The 16,452-nt window shown below is 35.1% G+C and overlaps 1 protein-coding gene across 2 annotated transcripts; it reads left to right on the top strand.

Moving 5' to 3' along the window:
- Positions 1-10,307: 10,307 nt before the first annotated feature.
- LOC113688970 (calcium/calmodulin-regulated receptor-like kinase 1) lies at positions 10,308-15,663 on the top strand. 2 transcript variants are annotated; one of them, XM_027206803.2, is made up of 8 exons: positions 10,308-10,594; positions 11,480-11,844; positions 12,147-12,300; positions 13,143-13,269; positions 14,010-14,095; positions 14,220-14,291; positions 14,461-14,664; positions 15,023-15,663. In XM_027206803.2, exons 2-8 carry the CDS (start codon positions 11,531-11,533, stop codon positions 15,356-15,358), a joined length of 1,293 nt encoding a protein of 430 aa, XP_027062604.2. In that variant the 5' UTR covers positions 10,308-10,594; positions 11,480-11,530; the 3' UTR covers positions 15,359-15,663. The 2 variants fall into 2 exon arrangements, with proteins under 2 accessions (XP_027062604.2, XP_071905348.1); XM_072049247.1 differs by lacking the exon at positions 10,308-10,594 and adding an exon at positions 10,748-10,881 and having other exon boundaries at positions 15,023-15,507.
- Positions 15,664-16,452: the final 789 nt, after the last annotated feature.

Here is a 16,452-nt window from a genome sequence, read left to right on the forward strand (position 1 = left end):
TATATCCAGGGGAAAAAAGAAAGTGTAGTACTACTACTACCTCCCAATTTGAAAAATGCCTGTGATGCTAAACACTAAAATATTAATTAGTTTTTTTGATTGATTGTATTTGTATATACGCGTGAGAATGAATGTGCGTGCGGGGTCGAAGTGGACGTGACTGGTTTGCCTTTATCAAAAATCTCTGAGACGACTAAACAAGTGATAGGTACGAATGAAAAGAACGGTTGGCTTTTTGGTTTAGGTCCATTATCTTAATGATGGAATGCCACGGTTGTCTACTTTAAACATGATTTGTATCTGGAAAGATACAAATCATGACCTTCGAATAATAATCTTTATTTACAGGAGGCATGAAATCTGATTCTCTTTTCCCATGGCTAAGTGCCATGTTTATACTTTTATTGGTTTTTGTGGTGGTTTTGTTGTTGGGGAGGGGAGGGGGGGGGTGGTGGGGTGTGGGGAAGGGGTTTAGTTGTGTGGTTGGATTGCATTTTTTAAGATTTTTTGTAGAAAAATTACTATATCGATTTAATATATGTGATGAAAAAAAGTAATAGAAAAATGTGATCACGAAAAACGATGCAATTTTTCGACGGAAAATGACTGTCCAAACAAGGCCAAGTTGGTTTGTGCAAGAATGCATGGTTCATCATTCCAGGAGAATTATTTAGCTGTAATAACTTCATGTACTCGTGCATACATGGAGTCTTGACCTTTCTTCTTCGAACTTTCCAAGTTCACAAATCGATATAAAGATAGGGATAAGAACATAATACATACATACCTTTCTACTATATCCTTCCGGTGCTTTCTCCTCCACGAGCTTTTGCCTTTTGATTTATTCTTCTTTCTTCTACTTTAATTCTATTTATCCTTTCAAGATGTTGCAACGAAGTTAGGAAAAGTCGCTTAATTTCGAGGGCTTTTTCTAAAATTTATGAGATCTGAAATTTCATGAAGCCTCCAGACTTTACTCGACTTCTTCCGGAGGAGGTTTGATTTCAGAGCTTGAATAAGCCACCGCTGAATTAGTATTAATCTACTATTCTAATGTAGAGGTGCATTATCCTGATAGGTATGCCATCCAAAAACTAGCACTACCCATGCTAAGTCCCCGGGGAAAAAGGTAAATTACAAGGAAAATCAACTCAAATGTATGGGTTGGGTGGTAAAATAAAAATAGTAATGAAAAAAAAACTCTATAGCAAGATTAGTAATTGACATAAGTATTATAGTGTGTTTGGATTGTAAATTATTTGAGATATTTTTACTGTAACACTTTTTGTGATGTGATGTATATGAGATAAAAAGATAATTGACAAAATAAAAAAATTATAATGATACTATAAGTAAATATATTTGGATAAATAATCTCCTGTCCAAACACACTGATTTGGACAGGCGAATGCATTCTCCTGTCCGATTTCGTGAGTAATGCTGATCTGCATTCGCCTGTGAGCGTATTTGAAATATGAAAGCTCTTGCTTTGCTTAAGGCATTATATATGTTGCCTCTTTTTCACTCGTACGAAAAAAAAAAATTCAGACTCTATTTCGGAGTTTCATTAAAATCATATACCTTTTGTCATGATATGATCAGTGACTACTAAAAGTAGAAGTCATCTTTCTTGAATAATGTTCCACTGACACATGCATGATATATGCTAGTACAAAGTAAGTAATGTGGGATGAGCTTTAATCCCATCTAGAAAGCAAGTCTCAAAATCTTATCCTAAGAAAGGCCTCAAATCGGATGAACGTTGACAGCACTGAAAAGTGCAAAAATGCATTTATATACAGACCAAGTAACGTATTGGACCTGTTAAAGACCATGACCAAATTATTCTCTCGTGTTTCTTTTTTTTTTTTAAAACCTATTTTAAGGGAAATGCCCCAATTTGGTCAATGAAAACTGAACCATCGTCGAATCAAATGAGTGGATTATGCATCCGTATGAATTTAAACTAGAGGTGTCAAAATGGGTGATTTGGACGGGTTTGGGTTGAGTAAAATGGGTAATGGGTATGAGTAAATTAACCAATTTATACCCAGTTAATTAAATGAATATAAATGGATAAGTCAAAAAATGAATTGAGTAACCCAATTACCCATTTCTAACCCATTTATTTAAACTTTTTGTAAATTCATTTTTGCAAACTAAGTTATCAATTTATATCATCATTTGTACCCATCATTAGTTTTAAATATTTATTTATAATGCTGAATAAGCCTACTTATCAATTTTTTCCCATTCGTACTCTATGTCGCAAAATTATATAGTACTATTTAATAATTAAACAACAAGAATATAAAAATTTGAACTAAATAGTATAAAAGTTAACATAAAAACTTAATCCAAAAATTTTGAACCTCTAGCATTTTTTCGTATGTAAATTTAAAATTTTATTTTGAAAAAAAATAAGAAAAGAGGCTAAAACTTGTCATAAATTGGTAATACTGAAAAATGAGCAAATTAACAAACTAAGAGAAAATAAAATGATAAGATAATACCAAATAATAATAATAATAATGAAACAAAAGTAATTAACATCATGACAAAATGAAAATTTTGAAAAAAAAAATGGATGGGGGGAAGAGAGGAGGTTTGTGGGAAGACAATTCTAAATAGGTTAATTGAGTTTGATGGGTAATCCAATACTATCCATTTAATAAATGTGTATTATTGGGTAATCTATTTATATCCATATACAAAAATTTAGGATACACATATTCATCTATTCATGGACGGCTATAGGTAAATTTAGTTAAATGAATTTATTTGACAGTTATAATTTAAACCACTTAAATACAGTAACAAGCAATTGGTGGCCACCCCACCAAACCTTAAAAATAATGGTGGTGGCCATCAGCCCTTGAGCCGTTGGTTAAATTATTCTCTCGTGTTTCTGCTTTTCTACCATCTTAGATTCACCCACATAACGCGTTACTCACTCCATAAATAAAGACAAAACTCTTCAAGTAATGTAATAATAGGCGTTCTACTGCTGCTGCTACTATTTAATTACGAGTCGGCATGAGAAACAACAAACAAAGACGAGGCAGCCAAGTGGCAAATGGAAAATTGTATGATAAAAATCATGAGTGACTAATCCTTTGTGGCTTTTTGGTCAAATCCAAGGAAATCAAGAAAAGAAAGCACATGGGAAATACCGAGTCGGAAATTTGTGTTCCCATCTCAGTCCTCGCAAACAAACGCTTACGCACACGATGACGAGGGTATCAGGTCAAACTTTTTTTTTGGATTGTTTGTTGGTTTTTTTTCATTTTTTTTTCTCTTATTTGGTTGGTTGTAGCTGTGGGGGAGGACTAAGGAAGGATGATTTCAACATCTTTGGATGGTCTACTGCTTCGACTTTGCTGATTGCTCTTGCGCATGGAATTCTTACTATATCGGTTTATGTCGTCGTCAATATTGAGAAGAAATTGTCAATGCACCTTTTCTATTCTCATCATCTTATTGGGTTCAGGTTAAAAGGCATAACAACAGGTAACATCATGTTTTAATGGGAGATTATTTTTAAAAATTATTTGACACGACGTCGTATCACTTTTTTTGTGATATAAATGTATATGAGATACAAATATGATTAAAAATATAAAAAATTAATTGAAAAAATATATTTATGACGTAAAACATCAAATAATATATATATATATATTTTTTTTAAAAAATCCATATCCAAACAGAGTTATTTCTAGAATAATCCTTAAGCTACGAATTGTAGTAGTATAGATTTGTAGCTTGCAACAATTTATCATGCTACCAACACCTCTATAACATTTACTACTAACTCTTTAGGTTTTCTCATGCTTGATTAAATTTGGCAAAAATTAGAAAAAAAAAAAACACTAGTTATTTGAAGAATTCTATGACGTAAATGATACTGCAGTAGGCAGTCAAGTACAAAGTTAAAGCTGCTGAAAGGGTTGAGGAATGAGAAATATCGGTAGAAAGTCAACTAGAATTGGGAGGCGGATGTGGACTCGAACACGCGTGATCAGCCCAATTGTGCTTCTAGTTGTATGCATTTGAATATCCATGCTGCTGCTTTCATTCTTTCTTCAGGGAAACGTCTGAAATTCCAGTTTTCCGGCGAAACGTTGTAAGATCTTTGATCGTCGGGAAAAAATAAATAATGAGTTTTTCGGTGATGGTTCTGTTCCTATCGGTCCCCTATAGGTCCAGTTGGATCTCTCCGTAGTTAGATTAGGATAGAGTAGGAGTAGGAATAGGGATGACGATTGACCCAAAAAAAAAAAAATATTAAAGTTGCCGGATCGGCTGCAAATTTCACATCATAGGCATCATTCGTGTACTACAACGATAAACCTTTTAGGCAGAGTTTTCAGTTAGTTGATGGTTAATACAAACATTTATTACATGTGCAAAAATGGAGGACGGAGACGGACTCAGCCTAAGACAACCTTTATACGTTTTAGGATACACTTGGAACTTCAAATATAATTACTCCCTCAATCGCTTACTTTATACGCCACAGCTAATCCATTTTTGTTAAAGACACAGAATAACGAATCAAATTTGAAAAATAAAAATAAAAATAGTGGCTAGAAGTAACAGGTGACTTTCGTTGCATTCTTAAGTATTTAACCAAGATCCTGGGAAATCTTTAGTGACTGTTCGACGACTTGGGCCAACAGTTCAGGAGAAAACTGATGGGATGAAATTAGCCATTTGGAGTGAAGGTTCCGTAGCTCTGATTGGGCTTGGGTATATTGGACTGGGCCATTGCTTTGACTGCTCAACTCAACATTGGCGGCAATTGTGAACAGACCACGATGTCACGTGCGGCCCGGTGGGGACTGCATTAAGAAGCATTAACAACAACTGCACAGATAGTACATTTCCATTGTTAATATGTGATCCTTTTGGGGCTTTTTGCATGCATTTTGGTACTGAAATAATTCTTGCTGAAAATTACTCGCAACTTCCTACAACTTTGTTGCTGTTTTAAGAAAAATTGGCTTTCCTATTTGCTACCACAATTCCAATTCAAAAGTCTAACCTTGTCCTCCATTGGATAGGAGGTAATTTGTTGTGAATCATCTATGCTTCTTATATATATATATATAAAAAAAAAAAAAATGGAAGAGCATTGAGCTCAATGTAGATTTTTTTTCTCACTTATTAAATTTTCAAGTTTAACCTCAAAATCACTTAATTATACCTTTGACATCTGATCACATGTTACCTGTATTCCTAAACCAATATAACCATAACTATCTTTTACTTATAACTACCACAAATATTATTGTAACCGCCAAGTTCATTAAAAATACATTCAAAAGATCAAAGTTTATTTTTTATTTATGAAAATTTTATACTGTACTGATTTCTCCATATAAATTTTGATTTACCTTAAATTGCATACACATATCGAGTGTGTCTGTATCACTAGTAGTACTCAATAGCGCCACTCTTTTAGCATTTTTCCCTCAAAGATCCAATGGGACCTTATTTTGGTGGTCAAAGTTGAAAACTCAAGATTTAGTTTTTTTTTGGAGCTCACGTCTCATTAGACGTGAGCGTTTTTTTTTCCGCTTTATGCCAGTTAATTTGTAATGATGTTGAATTGTTATTCCGACTATTTGTGGATTAGTTTTTTTTTTTTTTTTTGTCGAAACTGCAACATTGTATTAATAAGGAAAATTACAGAGTAATTGGGCAACTGCCCGTACAATCTGCTTGGGCTAATTCAAGCAGCCAAACTGGGAAGTTTTCCTTCCATTCAGTATCGTTCTCCAAAGTAACAGCTATTTTAGCTATCTTGTGACTAACAAAGTTGTTCACCCTTTTTGTTAGGGTGAAACAACATTCATCAAATTTTGATTTAAGAATCCTAACATCATGTACAATTGTTGCTATAGCAGCGTCCTCCTCCACTCTACTCACTGCCTTAACCACCTGACTACAGTCCGTTTCAAACTCAACCCTTCGCCAACCTTGCTTGCGGGCAACTATCATAGCTTCCCTTAACGCCTTTGCTTCCTCCACCTTTGGGCTAGCACAACTCAGACTAGGAACAGCCCAAGCCCCCCGCAAACGTCCCAGCCAGTCCCGCGCCACCAGCCCCCATCCTGCCCTATCAGCTTCCTGATGTAGTGCTGCATCTGAATTCACCTTAACCCAACCAGCCCTTGGCTTCCCCCACCCTGAAACTGCTTTCTCTTTATCCTTCTGACCCTCATCAGTATTCCTCACTCCTTCCAGCAGATCCTGATACTCCCTCCATTCCCTCAATGCCTTCTCTACCACCACCCTTGGGTCATCACGATTCTCACCAAACTGTCTAGCATTCCTGGACTTCCATATTTGCCACAGTAGATTGACAGTTATTCCGACTATTTGTGGATTAGTTTGGTTGTGATTTATTTGTATCATTCCCACTGTTATATCCAAAAATCACTGTGCCAGGACAATTTTGCGTGGAATTTGGTAATTTCGAAGATAAAAGAATAATGAATGCAAAACTTCTAGTATAAAGAATACCTAAATTTCACCTTCAGCTGTTTGTGTTCCTTATAATCCGCCAATTCATCAAGTAGTACAAGGACTACTTTCCAACTTAATGTAATATATTTTGTGATGTTTCATCAAATGTTGGGCGGCCTGTGCTCCTCTATCAACTAACCAAGATATGATCACTTTATTTAGACAAAAAGGTTTTTCCGAAAATGAACCGGCCGCCCGGCCCCGTTGCATTTGAATGATCTCCACGAGGCTACGACTTCAACAAACGCCGTCGGAGCACTTTCCCCTCTCCATCCTTTCATCAGTGTACGGTTTACCCGTGGCCCGAATTGAAAATATTGAATGCGGCGGCTGAACTCGTGAATTTCTCAATGCTCATAGTATTATTCTACGTAATTTGGTTGGTACCCTCCTCTTGAAACAGCCTTTTCCAATCCCGTCGAAACATCCTGCTGCGTGCCGGCGCCCCCACATTGACATTTCACTTCAACAATTTACCAGTCTAAAATTACTAGGCTGACCTCTGTTTATGGTCAATTAATTGAAATGATTGCATAATTGATTGCCCAAAAGAAGACTTCAAGAAAAAATAAATAAATAACTTTTAGCCTCCCATACAGACTTTATATTTGAAAGAGAGAAAAAAAGAAAAAGAAAAAGAAATCTCATGCAGGTCTACCTGGTTAAGATGGTAGTATAATATTGGGACTGCCCCTCACGTCCTAAGACTAAGTTATTGTTGGTCTTGCCTGGTGGAATCGCAGAACATGATTGAAAACGTATTATACTTCGGGATCATAAAAGAGTATTCATGCCCAACCCTTTTCTTCTTTTTTTTTTTTTTTGGTTATATATAAATCTGGGACGAGGGAAAAGGATATATATAGTACTGTATTAAATCATCCCATATTTATTTCTAGCAATTAAATTATAGGACTGCTAATGCAGTCACTAAAAACCTGCTTCCCATGTTCATTGTTTGCTACAGTGAACTTCAAATCTTGATAAATTTAATCTCTTTTGGATTAATCATTCCTACGGTGACACAGTAGTGTATACACTGTCAGCATTAATAAATGATAATTATGTAAATTTTGAATTTAAACTCCAACTTTTGCACACGTATTATAAATTTAACGGTGACAGTGTATGCACTATTAATATATATAAGGTTTACTCATCTCTTTTTGGTACTTCGTTGGTTAAAGTACCATTCAGACTTAAAAATCAAGAGAAAATTCCAAGTCATCGGCGGTCTCTTTTCGGTATCAAAGAACCAAGGAAAAGCCATAATCCAGCTGGTCAATGCAATTAAGTACACAAGCTTTTGTACAAACACATCGTGATGATGGATTTACAAGTTATTAATTACCAGTATAATTGCGTAGAAGATTAACTATAGTTCTCATAGTCAACTTGAAGTTATGACAATCTAGAATGAGAAACATACATAATGACGCATATAGAGAATTAATGCCGGGTTTGGAGTGAAGTAATTAAACCATAAAATAATTAGAAGCTCTCATCTTCAACGTGTCACTATTGTGGATGAATCATCACATTCAATATTCAACGGAGGGTCTAACGTGGAGGGACTTCAACTGCAGTCACCTTGATTTCTTGTTGATTTTCAGTGTCCTACTTTGAAATACGATGTACTGCTAAGGGGAGGAAGCTTTGTTGGATTAGGTTTGAAATTGACTGCTTCCATCTCGCCTTCTTCCCACCTTACACTATCAACTTCTATTGCATTTGCTTTGCTGTTGGCATTAAATTAAGTGCTCATATTGTAGGTGTGAACTGCGAAATCAAACCTAACACCAATTTTGTGTTATGATTCTTGAAGCAAAACGGAGAAGGTACTGTTGTAATATTTAGTCACAGTAATCGAACGTCTCACCTAGATCTCTCTGTTTCTGCGATCAATAACATAGCTGCGCATAGAATCATTTTTGAGTCAAATTTTCCCCTAATCTTCTTCGAATTGCAGAGAAAGATAAGAGGGGAAAGTTGACGATTAGAGTATAAATTCTTATTTTGTTGTATAAAGCTCGTCAATTCTCCAAAAAATAATATAGCTGTGCATTAATTTCGCGTCAGTCCTAATGTGGTGTGGTATGGCATCCATCCTTCCCTGCCCTCCCTAATTCTTTGAATTGAATTGTTCATTTGTAGTAGTAAAAGTTTATTCCAATCTAAGCAAAAAAAGAGGTCCATTTGCTCAACAAAAGTGAACTTTACGCTTCCACGCTACTGTCCCTTTCAATACATCTTTCCTGTTTCAAGACACCTCCTTCCCCTTCCATGTCACAATCTCTCCGATATTCCCTTTCGTTTCTTAAAAACTTTCATGTGACATTTGATTAGTCGGGTATGTTTGTACTCCAATCTTTGATCACTTGGGGATAATTACACACTCCATCTAATGTTCGATTTGACTCCTTTTGCACTTGTAATTGAATTTCATTTCTCGATGACTTGCCTTAGTTGTCTACACATCATCAATGTTTTTTTTTTAAAAAAATTTATTTATCATACTACAGTTTGTTTGGCCGAGCGAATTCGGGTCTCTGTGAACAATTGCACACAAATGCCCATGTAACAAGCTAGTCAGATGAGTGACTTGAAAACTTCACCAATCTCTCTGATCATGCCAAGTCTTAAAGACTTTTACTTGGACTTACAAAGCATCAATATATCTGTTAAGGGAAAACTTCATGTATCCCGATTTATGATTTTTGGGATAATTATTAGCACTAAGAAGAAAGCTCAGTGTTATTATAACGAGTAAGAATAAGTAATGTTTGGTCCACGTTGAATTGGACTCGTTAGATCACCTCAATCTCTCACCCCATTTAACAAAAAATTTATCCACTTAAACAGCTAGTTCAATGTCTTGTTTGGATTGCAAATTTTCTCTAAAAATTTTTACCTTTTTTATTTCATGAACATATTTCTTAATTATCTTTTTTTTAACCTCACACATATTATATCGTTGCTACTGTACATTTTACTATAAAAATTTTAGAAAATAGCAATCTACAAAGACTTTAAGTATTCAAGTTCATAGGTTTTTACGTATTTTTCAATAGCACGATTCTGTAAAAATCAATCACAAATCTAAGAAATTAAAAATTATCATCAGCGGTGAAATTTGGGTTAACTTGATTCAGTCAACAACTTATGTTTATTGAATTTGAGTTAGAAGTACAATTTCATGAAATTATAAAATATCAACTCGCACATGCTTTCACATAATTGAGTTAATTAATTCTGCACAAACCAGCCCAAGTCTTCAATGGCCTATAAGCTTGGTCAAATAATCAAATGCAACTAATTTGACTACAAAATCAATTACTTGGAGGCTTTTTTTTAAAGCAGTAATAATCATCAAAGTCATACGAATGAGAAAGAATTCTCCTTTATCAAGATAAACAAAAAAAAAAAAATTCTCAATTGTCTGCTAATTTGGTCAGACCAAAAGCATATTGCCAATCCTTAATGTGAAATATCAACACATAAAATACAAGGGCTAATTTGGTCAGACCAAAATTATCACAAATTACGCGCGTTTTCTTCTCAAACGTAAACGTGGCGACAAACCGGGAATTTAAAAATTCCCAAATACACAGGCTCTGCGAAAAAAACCCCCCAAGTTTCAATTTATTCCTTTCTGATTTCTCCCACTTAGAAAAAAAAATATTACTAGTAGACTAATCCTCAGAATACCAAGGAGCAGTAAAAGTCATCCTACGTGAGCACTATTTTTCAGCGTTCTCCAAAAGCTGGTAGTGGCCAACCTAAACAGATCAAACTCCTCTCTTTCTTCTCTCTCTCTTAAAACTCCGCAAAGATTCCTTTCTCCTTCCCTCAACTTTCACATTTTCTCATCCAGTTTTCGATTTTCTTTCAACCCTTTTCGTCTTTTTCCTTTCCGTTTTTCTTTTTTACCAGAAACAAAAACCAAAGAGAAAATCAAATATTTGGAGTGGTGGGTGGTTGGAGAAGTTGTTTAACATAGCAAGTACTAATTAGTAACTGCTGCAACTTTCATTGCTGATAATCACCAACTGGAGAAAAGGTATAATCATTACGTCAAATGTGCCGTTGCAGTCTTATTCTTTTGAAAACGTAATAGCATGAAATCTACGGCAAAAAAGGCAGTTTTTAATTTCTTGCTTTTGTCCAGCTGTAATTTTGATCTGCACTTATTTTTAAGGGGCTGGGTGGGGAAGGAACGAGTGGGAAGGATGTTTGGGATGGTGAGAACCGATGTCTTGTTTCAGGACAAGGAGCAAGGACCTTAACCCCTGGGCCGTGTTTGAATCTCAACTTAGTTTGCTTGATCGATGAATTTCTATTTTTACCGTAATTTCTTTTCTGGGTGCTTAGAAAATTATGGCAAAAGAAAATGGGAAGCATTTTATTTATGTATGCTCTGCTATATGTTTATTGAAGTTTTTTTTTTTTTTCAAACAAAATTTGTGTGGGGTTTTTTTTTTTTTTTTTTTGCTAGATGTTTGTTTTTCTGGGTTCTGGATTTAATTTTCACTATCTCTAAATCCCATGTAATGCAATGATGTAGGATTTGGAAAGTTGACCAAATCTTCATACTGTAGTCTGCTTTTGCTGCTTTGCATTTCCCTCCTGTATGTCGTCGTTTTAGTTGTTGAATTAGACTTTTCCTTCTCCAGTATTGTACTATTTACAGCCTGACTACATACATTAAACACATAAAAGCATTCCACCCTATTTTAGTGGAATGGCTTGCTTTTTGTTTTTCTTTTGTCAATATCAATTTTTTCTGTTTCTTTTTTTTTTCAAAATCACTCTAGATATAAGAATCAACTGTTTATGGACTTTTTGATAACATCTCTGATTTAGATGAACTCTCTCTGGGGTCTTCAGAATCATTTTCAAAGCTGATTAGTATTTGGATTTTTATTAGTTTATTTTATTTTAACAGGTGGGTCGATGGAAAAAATCTTAGGTAGGATATATTAGAACGAGCAAAGAGATGAAAGCCGAGTCGTCTGGGTTAATCATTGGGATTTCGATAGGGGTGGTGATTGGAGTGCTTTTGGCTATAGGTGGATTTTTCTGCTTTTTGTACCACAGGAAACGATCACAGATAGGTAATAGCAGTTCTAGAAGGGCAGCAACGATCCCAATTCGTCAAAATGGTATTGATTCTTGCACAGCATTATCAGATTCATCGGTTGGTACAGAGTCTCCAAAGACTAGTATAAATAATGGCATTTCCTTCTGGCTTGGAGGACTCAAGAAGGCTAATATCATTTCTGCATCTGGTATTCTGGAGTACTCTTACAAGTACGTGATTTTTAGATAAAAGTTCAGAGTGTTTCATCGTATGCTTGGTGACTTTTGTTTAGATATTGGGAATTTTTTTAATGCAGGCAGAAGTAACACTTACTATAATAACTGACTTTAAAGTTCATGGGGTTGTGCCAAAGAATCAAAACCACATCTAAGTTATTATCAACTCTCTTAAAATTCTAATTTGGCAGAGGGCTCCAAAGTATGTGCTAGAAGTTGTATATATTTATGTCAGTGTAGTGCTTTACACTTCAGCACGCAGCTTCTTAGTCTTGTTTTTCTTGATGTACAATCAGGGATCTCCAGAAAGCAACTGTCAATTTTACAACGTTAATTGGACAAGGGGCGTTTGGTCCTGTTTATAAAGCTCAGATGTTAACTGGTGAGACTGTTGCTGTTAAAGTACTCGCAACTGATTCTAAGCAAGGCGAGAAAGAATTCCATGCTGAGGTATTATTGATTGCAACCTAAATTGCTGGCTGAAGCCACTATAACCATTTACTTGTTTCTATATGCATACCTTATGTGTGCTCCCATGCAGTTGAGACCTGTCATGAGCAAGTCATCAGGCAGCTTTGAATTGTGAAAATTTTAAACTATTTAGGCTGATATTGAAACCAGTTGGCTAAAATGTTAGTAACAAAAGTAATTAAAACGTGATTGGTTGCTTTTAAGAAAGTAATTAGTTCTTAAACCTGTTACTTGAATGGGAAATAATTTGCTGAAAGATTTTAAAAAAAATTATAAGTTGATTGATAAAAAGATTTAGTAAGGCATAACTGATACGAATATGTCTAAGGTGAAAATTAATAAATTGATTGAACGTTACTATAAGCAAGGAAGTGAAAAAGGAAGGCAATTAATTATTACCTTAAAAAAGCAAAAAGACATAAATATTGAAGAAGTCCCCACGGCTGAAAGATAAATAGTCCACTTTGCAAAATGTAGATATATCCAACTCAGCAACCTACCATATATTAATGAGTTGATATTGCATGCGATTTTTCTCTTAAGCATTCTTTCTCCTTTTCCTACATGTATCTGTTCCTGGAGCAAAATAGGTTTGTTTTTTCTTGTACATATAATCATTAAGTTGGGTATCACCATTGGGATCTGGTAAATAGACCGAGCTTCTGAAGTTGTAATATTTATTGCGACTTTGTGTGATGAAAAAGGCATCTTGCATCCCAGAGCAAATTTCTAGTTCTTCCTGACGTATATGGAGTTGATCAACTCCTTTGCTCTGTTTTCCATGTATCTAAACGTTAATTCTACTACATCTTCATTGTCAGGTTATGTTACTTGGAAGGTTACATCACAGGAATCTTGTAAATTTGGTTGGCTACTGTGCAGAAAAGGGCCAGCGTATGCTTATCTATGTATACATGAGTAGAGGCTGTTTGGCTTCTCATTTGTATAGTAAGTTTCTAATTCTAGATATGCCTAAAATATCTCATTAGATTAGTGAAAATATGTATAACAGAATAAAGCAGGAATATGAGCCTCTGATTCCAAAGAGCCAAAAGTTTTCCTACACTAGACATTCTTCACCCACATAAATGGATGGCCTTATGATTAAGTGAGCGATATATAGATGCATCATTTCTACATAAGTGGGGAAACTATGTGTCTATGTAGTTTATCATCCTTAATCACAAGCCGTCTTGAGCTATTCCATTATCCAGCAGTTAAAAGCACTTTATGCTCAATGAAACACTGAAATTACAAATTAAGTGCACAATTTTGGATTGTAACATAGAACACGGCTCAAAGTTCTGCCCATGAAGGAGGAAGGTTTATGATCTTTAGGTAGGGAATGCATTTGTCAAAAGACTGACATGACATCTTTTCTTGCTAAATGCAGCCTGTTTAGTTAGAATTTCAATATTAGAGCTCTAAACCTAGAGAAATTGGCAATCTTGTGGTTATGAAACTTATTTCATAGATTAGAGCAGGCAAGTGAAACTTTATTAAGTAAAAAAGCCACCAAATCCCTCTCAGTTGTATTTCCGGACAAGCGGCATATAACTTTTAGCTTGTTATCAAGTCCTTAAAGTTAAACGAGCTATCTTTTGCAAATTAGAGAAACCAATTTCCAGTTAATCTTATTATATTAGTCATCAAAGGATTGCATGAATGCTTACTATTTTGTTGTGCAGGTGAAGAGCTTGAACCTTTGAGCTGGGAGTTGAGGGTTCAAATTGCGCTGGATGTTGCAAGGGGTTTGGAGTATCTACATGATGGGGTAAGCTGCTATTTTGTTGCATTTGATTCTTTGCCATAGTTATACTTAGCAAAATCCTTTTTGTGCTGATGCATTTGTGGAGGTTATGGCTTTCCTTTCTGGGTTATTGACATATTATTTGCAGGCAGTTCCTCCTGTGATACACCGTGACATTAAATCTTCCAATATTCTGTTGGATGAGTCCATGAGGGCAAGGGTACGTGATTCTAATTTTCTTGATTCTATGGTTAGCTATCAGCAGCATTTATGTAGCTTCACTTTTTGTATCGTCATTTTCTTGCATTGTTCAGCAGGAGTTGGAACATTCTTGTTCTTGCATGTTGCTTTTGGGGCTTATATTAATTACGGATGTGCTGTTTTAACAGGTGGCTGATTTTGGGCTGTCAAGGGAAGAAATGGTCAGCAAGCATTTGTCAAATATTCGGGGAACTTTTGGATATCTTGACCCTGAATATATATCAACAAGGGCCTTTACTAAGAAAAGCGATGTTTATAGTTATGGCGTGCTGCTATTTGAACTTGTTGCAGGAAGAAATCCGCTTCAAGGACTAATGGAATATGTGGAACTAGTAAGTTGTTTCTGCCTTTCTTTTAGCATGTGAAACACAATCTAATCAAAGCAAAAGGGAGCAAATATATGAAGTGCTAATTGTAGACATAAGTAGCTTCTAGAGGAACTGGATGAATTGCTTATGACCAAATTGTCTTGTTCCTGAAGATATTAATCGTCCATTGTGATTGATGCAATAGTGCAGAATACTGGACACTATGGCTTTGCCATATTAACGATGCTCTATTATCCTGTATACAAGCACAATTCTCATTATCCATACATCTGCTGTACCATGCTCGGTAGATGTAACTTCAATTTATCTCCCTTCCTGCATGAACTTCCTTTTTCTGAAAAAGTGAACCTATTGGTAATAGGCGGCTATGAATACTGAAGGGAACGTTGGTTGGGAAGAAATTGTTGATTCTCGTCTTGATGGGAAATATGATTTGCAAGAGCTGAATGACGTGGCAACTCTGGGATTCAAATGTGTAAATCGCGCTCCTAAAAAACGGCCCTCCATGAGGGACATTGTACAGGTACTGTCACGGGTTATCAAGTTGAGAAATCAGAGGAAGCATCACAAGAAATCTTTGTCTGCTACAGCAGATGAGGTTACAATCAACATTGATCAGTCAACCCATCGAAGTCCTATGTCTGGACATCGGCGCATGGAATCTGTGGAGAGCACCGCTGACTCCTGTGAAGTGTAGCCGACACCTTTTTATGGTGGTTTTTTTTTTTCCGTTTGTTTTGACCTGTAAAGTATGTGTTTGATAGATAGGAATGGACGAGTCCTCTCTTGACTTGTGATTTCACTGTAACATAACAGCCCCATCTTTCGCTTCTTCCTTCCCCCAAATTTTTGTACATCTGTGTAAAAGATTGAACAAAAAGAAAAAAACGGAAAAAGTTAGGCATGCATTTAACTTTCTTAGACAGTTGTGATGGAAATGGAGAGCACTTGGAGCAATTTTCCCATTGGGAGGGAATTTGGTCTCCTTTCATGTTTCTTTAATTGCTGTATTGGTTTTAGTCTTCTCTTCCCACTGTTTTCTGTCTCTTTTGGATAATTGCTGTGTTCGAGAAGGGAGTAAACCTCGTTTGAGTGTGCATAGTTATCCACCAAACAAGCAAACAAGAAAAATTTCTCTTGTACTGGTAGTCTAGGCCTACTTCTTTTGTTATAGTAGTACATATTAAGAAGGGCAAGTTATATTTAATGCAATTTTTTTTTTGTTTAATACTTACCTCATGCACCCTCCTTCTATTAATATTTAGTTTTAGAATTGTATTGATAACTCCTATTAAAATAATTGAATTAGTAGAGTAACATATTTGTTGATAAAGATAAACATTAAGCCCCGTTTGGGGTTGTGGTGCTTTTTGGTAAAAAAACATTTTTAAGTGTTAAAAGTACTTTTAAAGTGTTTGGTGAATATCATCTCATAAAATTAGGTTTAGAGTTTTTGGTGTTAAAAATACTCTTAGCAGAAACTCAAATTTGGTGCTTTTAAAGTAGATTTTGTGATTTCAAAAAAAAAAAAAAATGTAATCATTTTATCCTATATTATGAACCAAATAAAGAGATAAACACTTTTAAAAAATTTTAAATTATACATTATCCAATGCAATAAATACTTATTGAATTATATTTTCAAACAATATATTTAATTTAAAAATACTTAACTAGTTAATAAGTACTTTTATTAAAAAATCTACTAAAAAAATATTTTTAAATAAACTATTACAACCTCAAACGGGCCTTAAATATGGTTATAATAGTAAATTGATAAATTACCTTCGT

This window comes from Coffea arabica, chromosome 5e (assembly GCF_036785885.1).
Source record: "Coffea arabica cultivar ET-39 chromosome 5e, Coffea Arabica ET-39 HiFi, whole genome shotgun sequence".
Classification (NCBI taxonomy): Eukaryota; Viridiplantae; Streptophyta; class Magnoliopsida; order Gentianales; family Rubiaceae; genus Coffea; species Coffea arabica.

Excerpts from the sequence above, each read along its gene's own strand:
- LOC113688970 (XM_027206803.2), top strand. The coding sequence starts at position 11,531 with ATGAAAGCCGAGTCGTCTGGGTTAATCATTGGGATTTCGATAGGGGTG. Across the intron at positions 11,845-12,146 it reads ATTCTGGAGTACTCTTACAA|GGATCTCCAGAAAGCAACTG; the intron begins GTACGTGATTTT and ends ATGTACAATCAG. Across the intron at positions 12,301-13,142 it reads AGAAAGAATTCCATGCTGAG|GTTATGTTACTTGGAAGGTT; the intron begins GTATTATTGATT and ends CTTCATTGTCAG.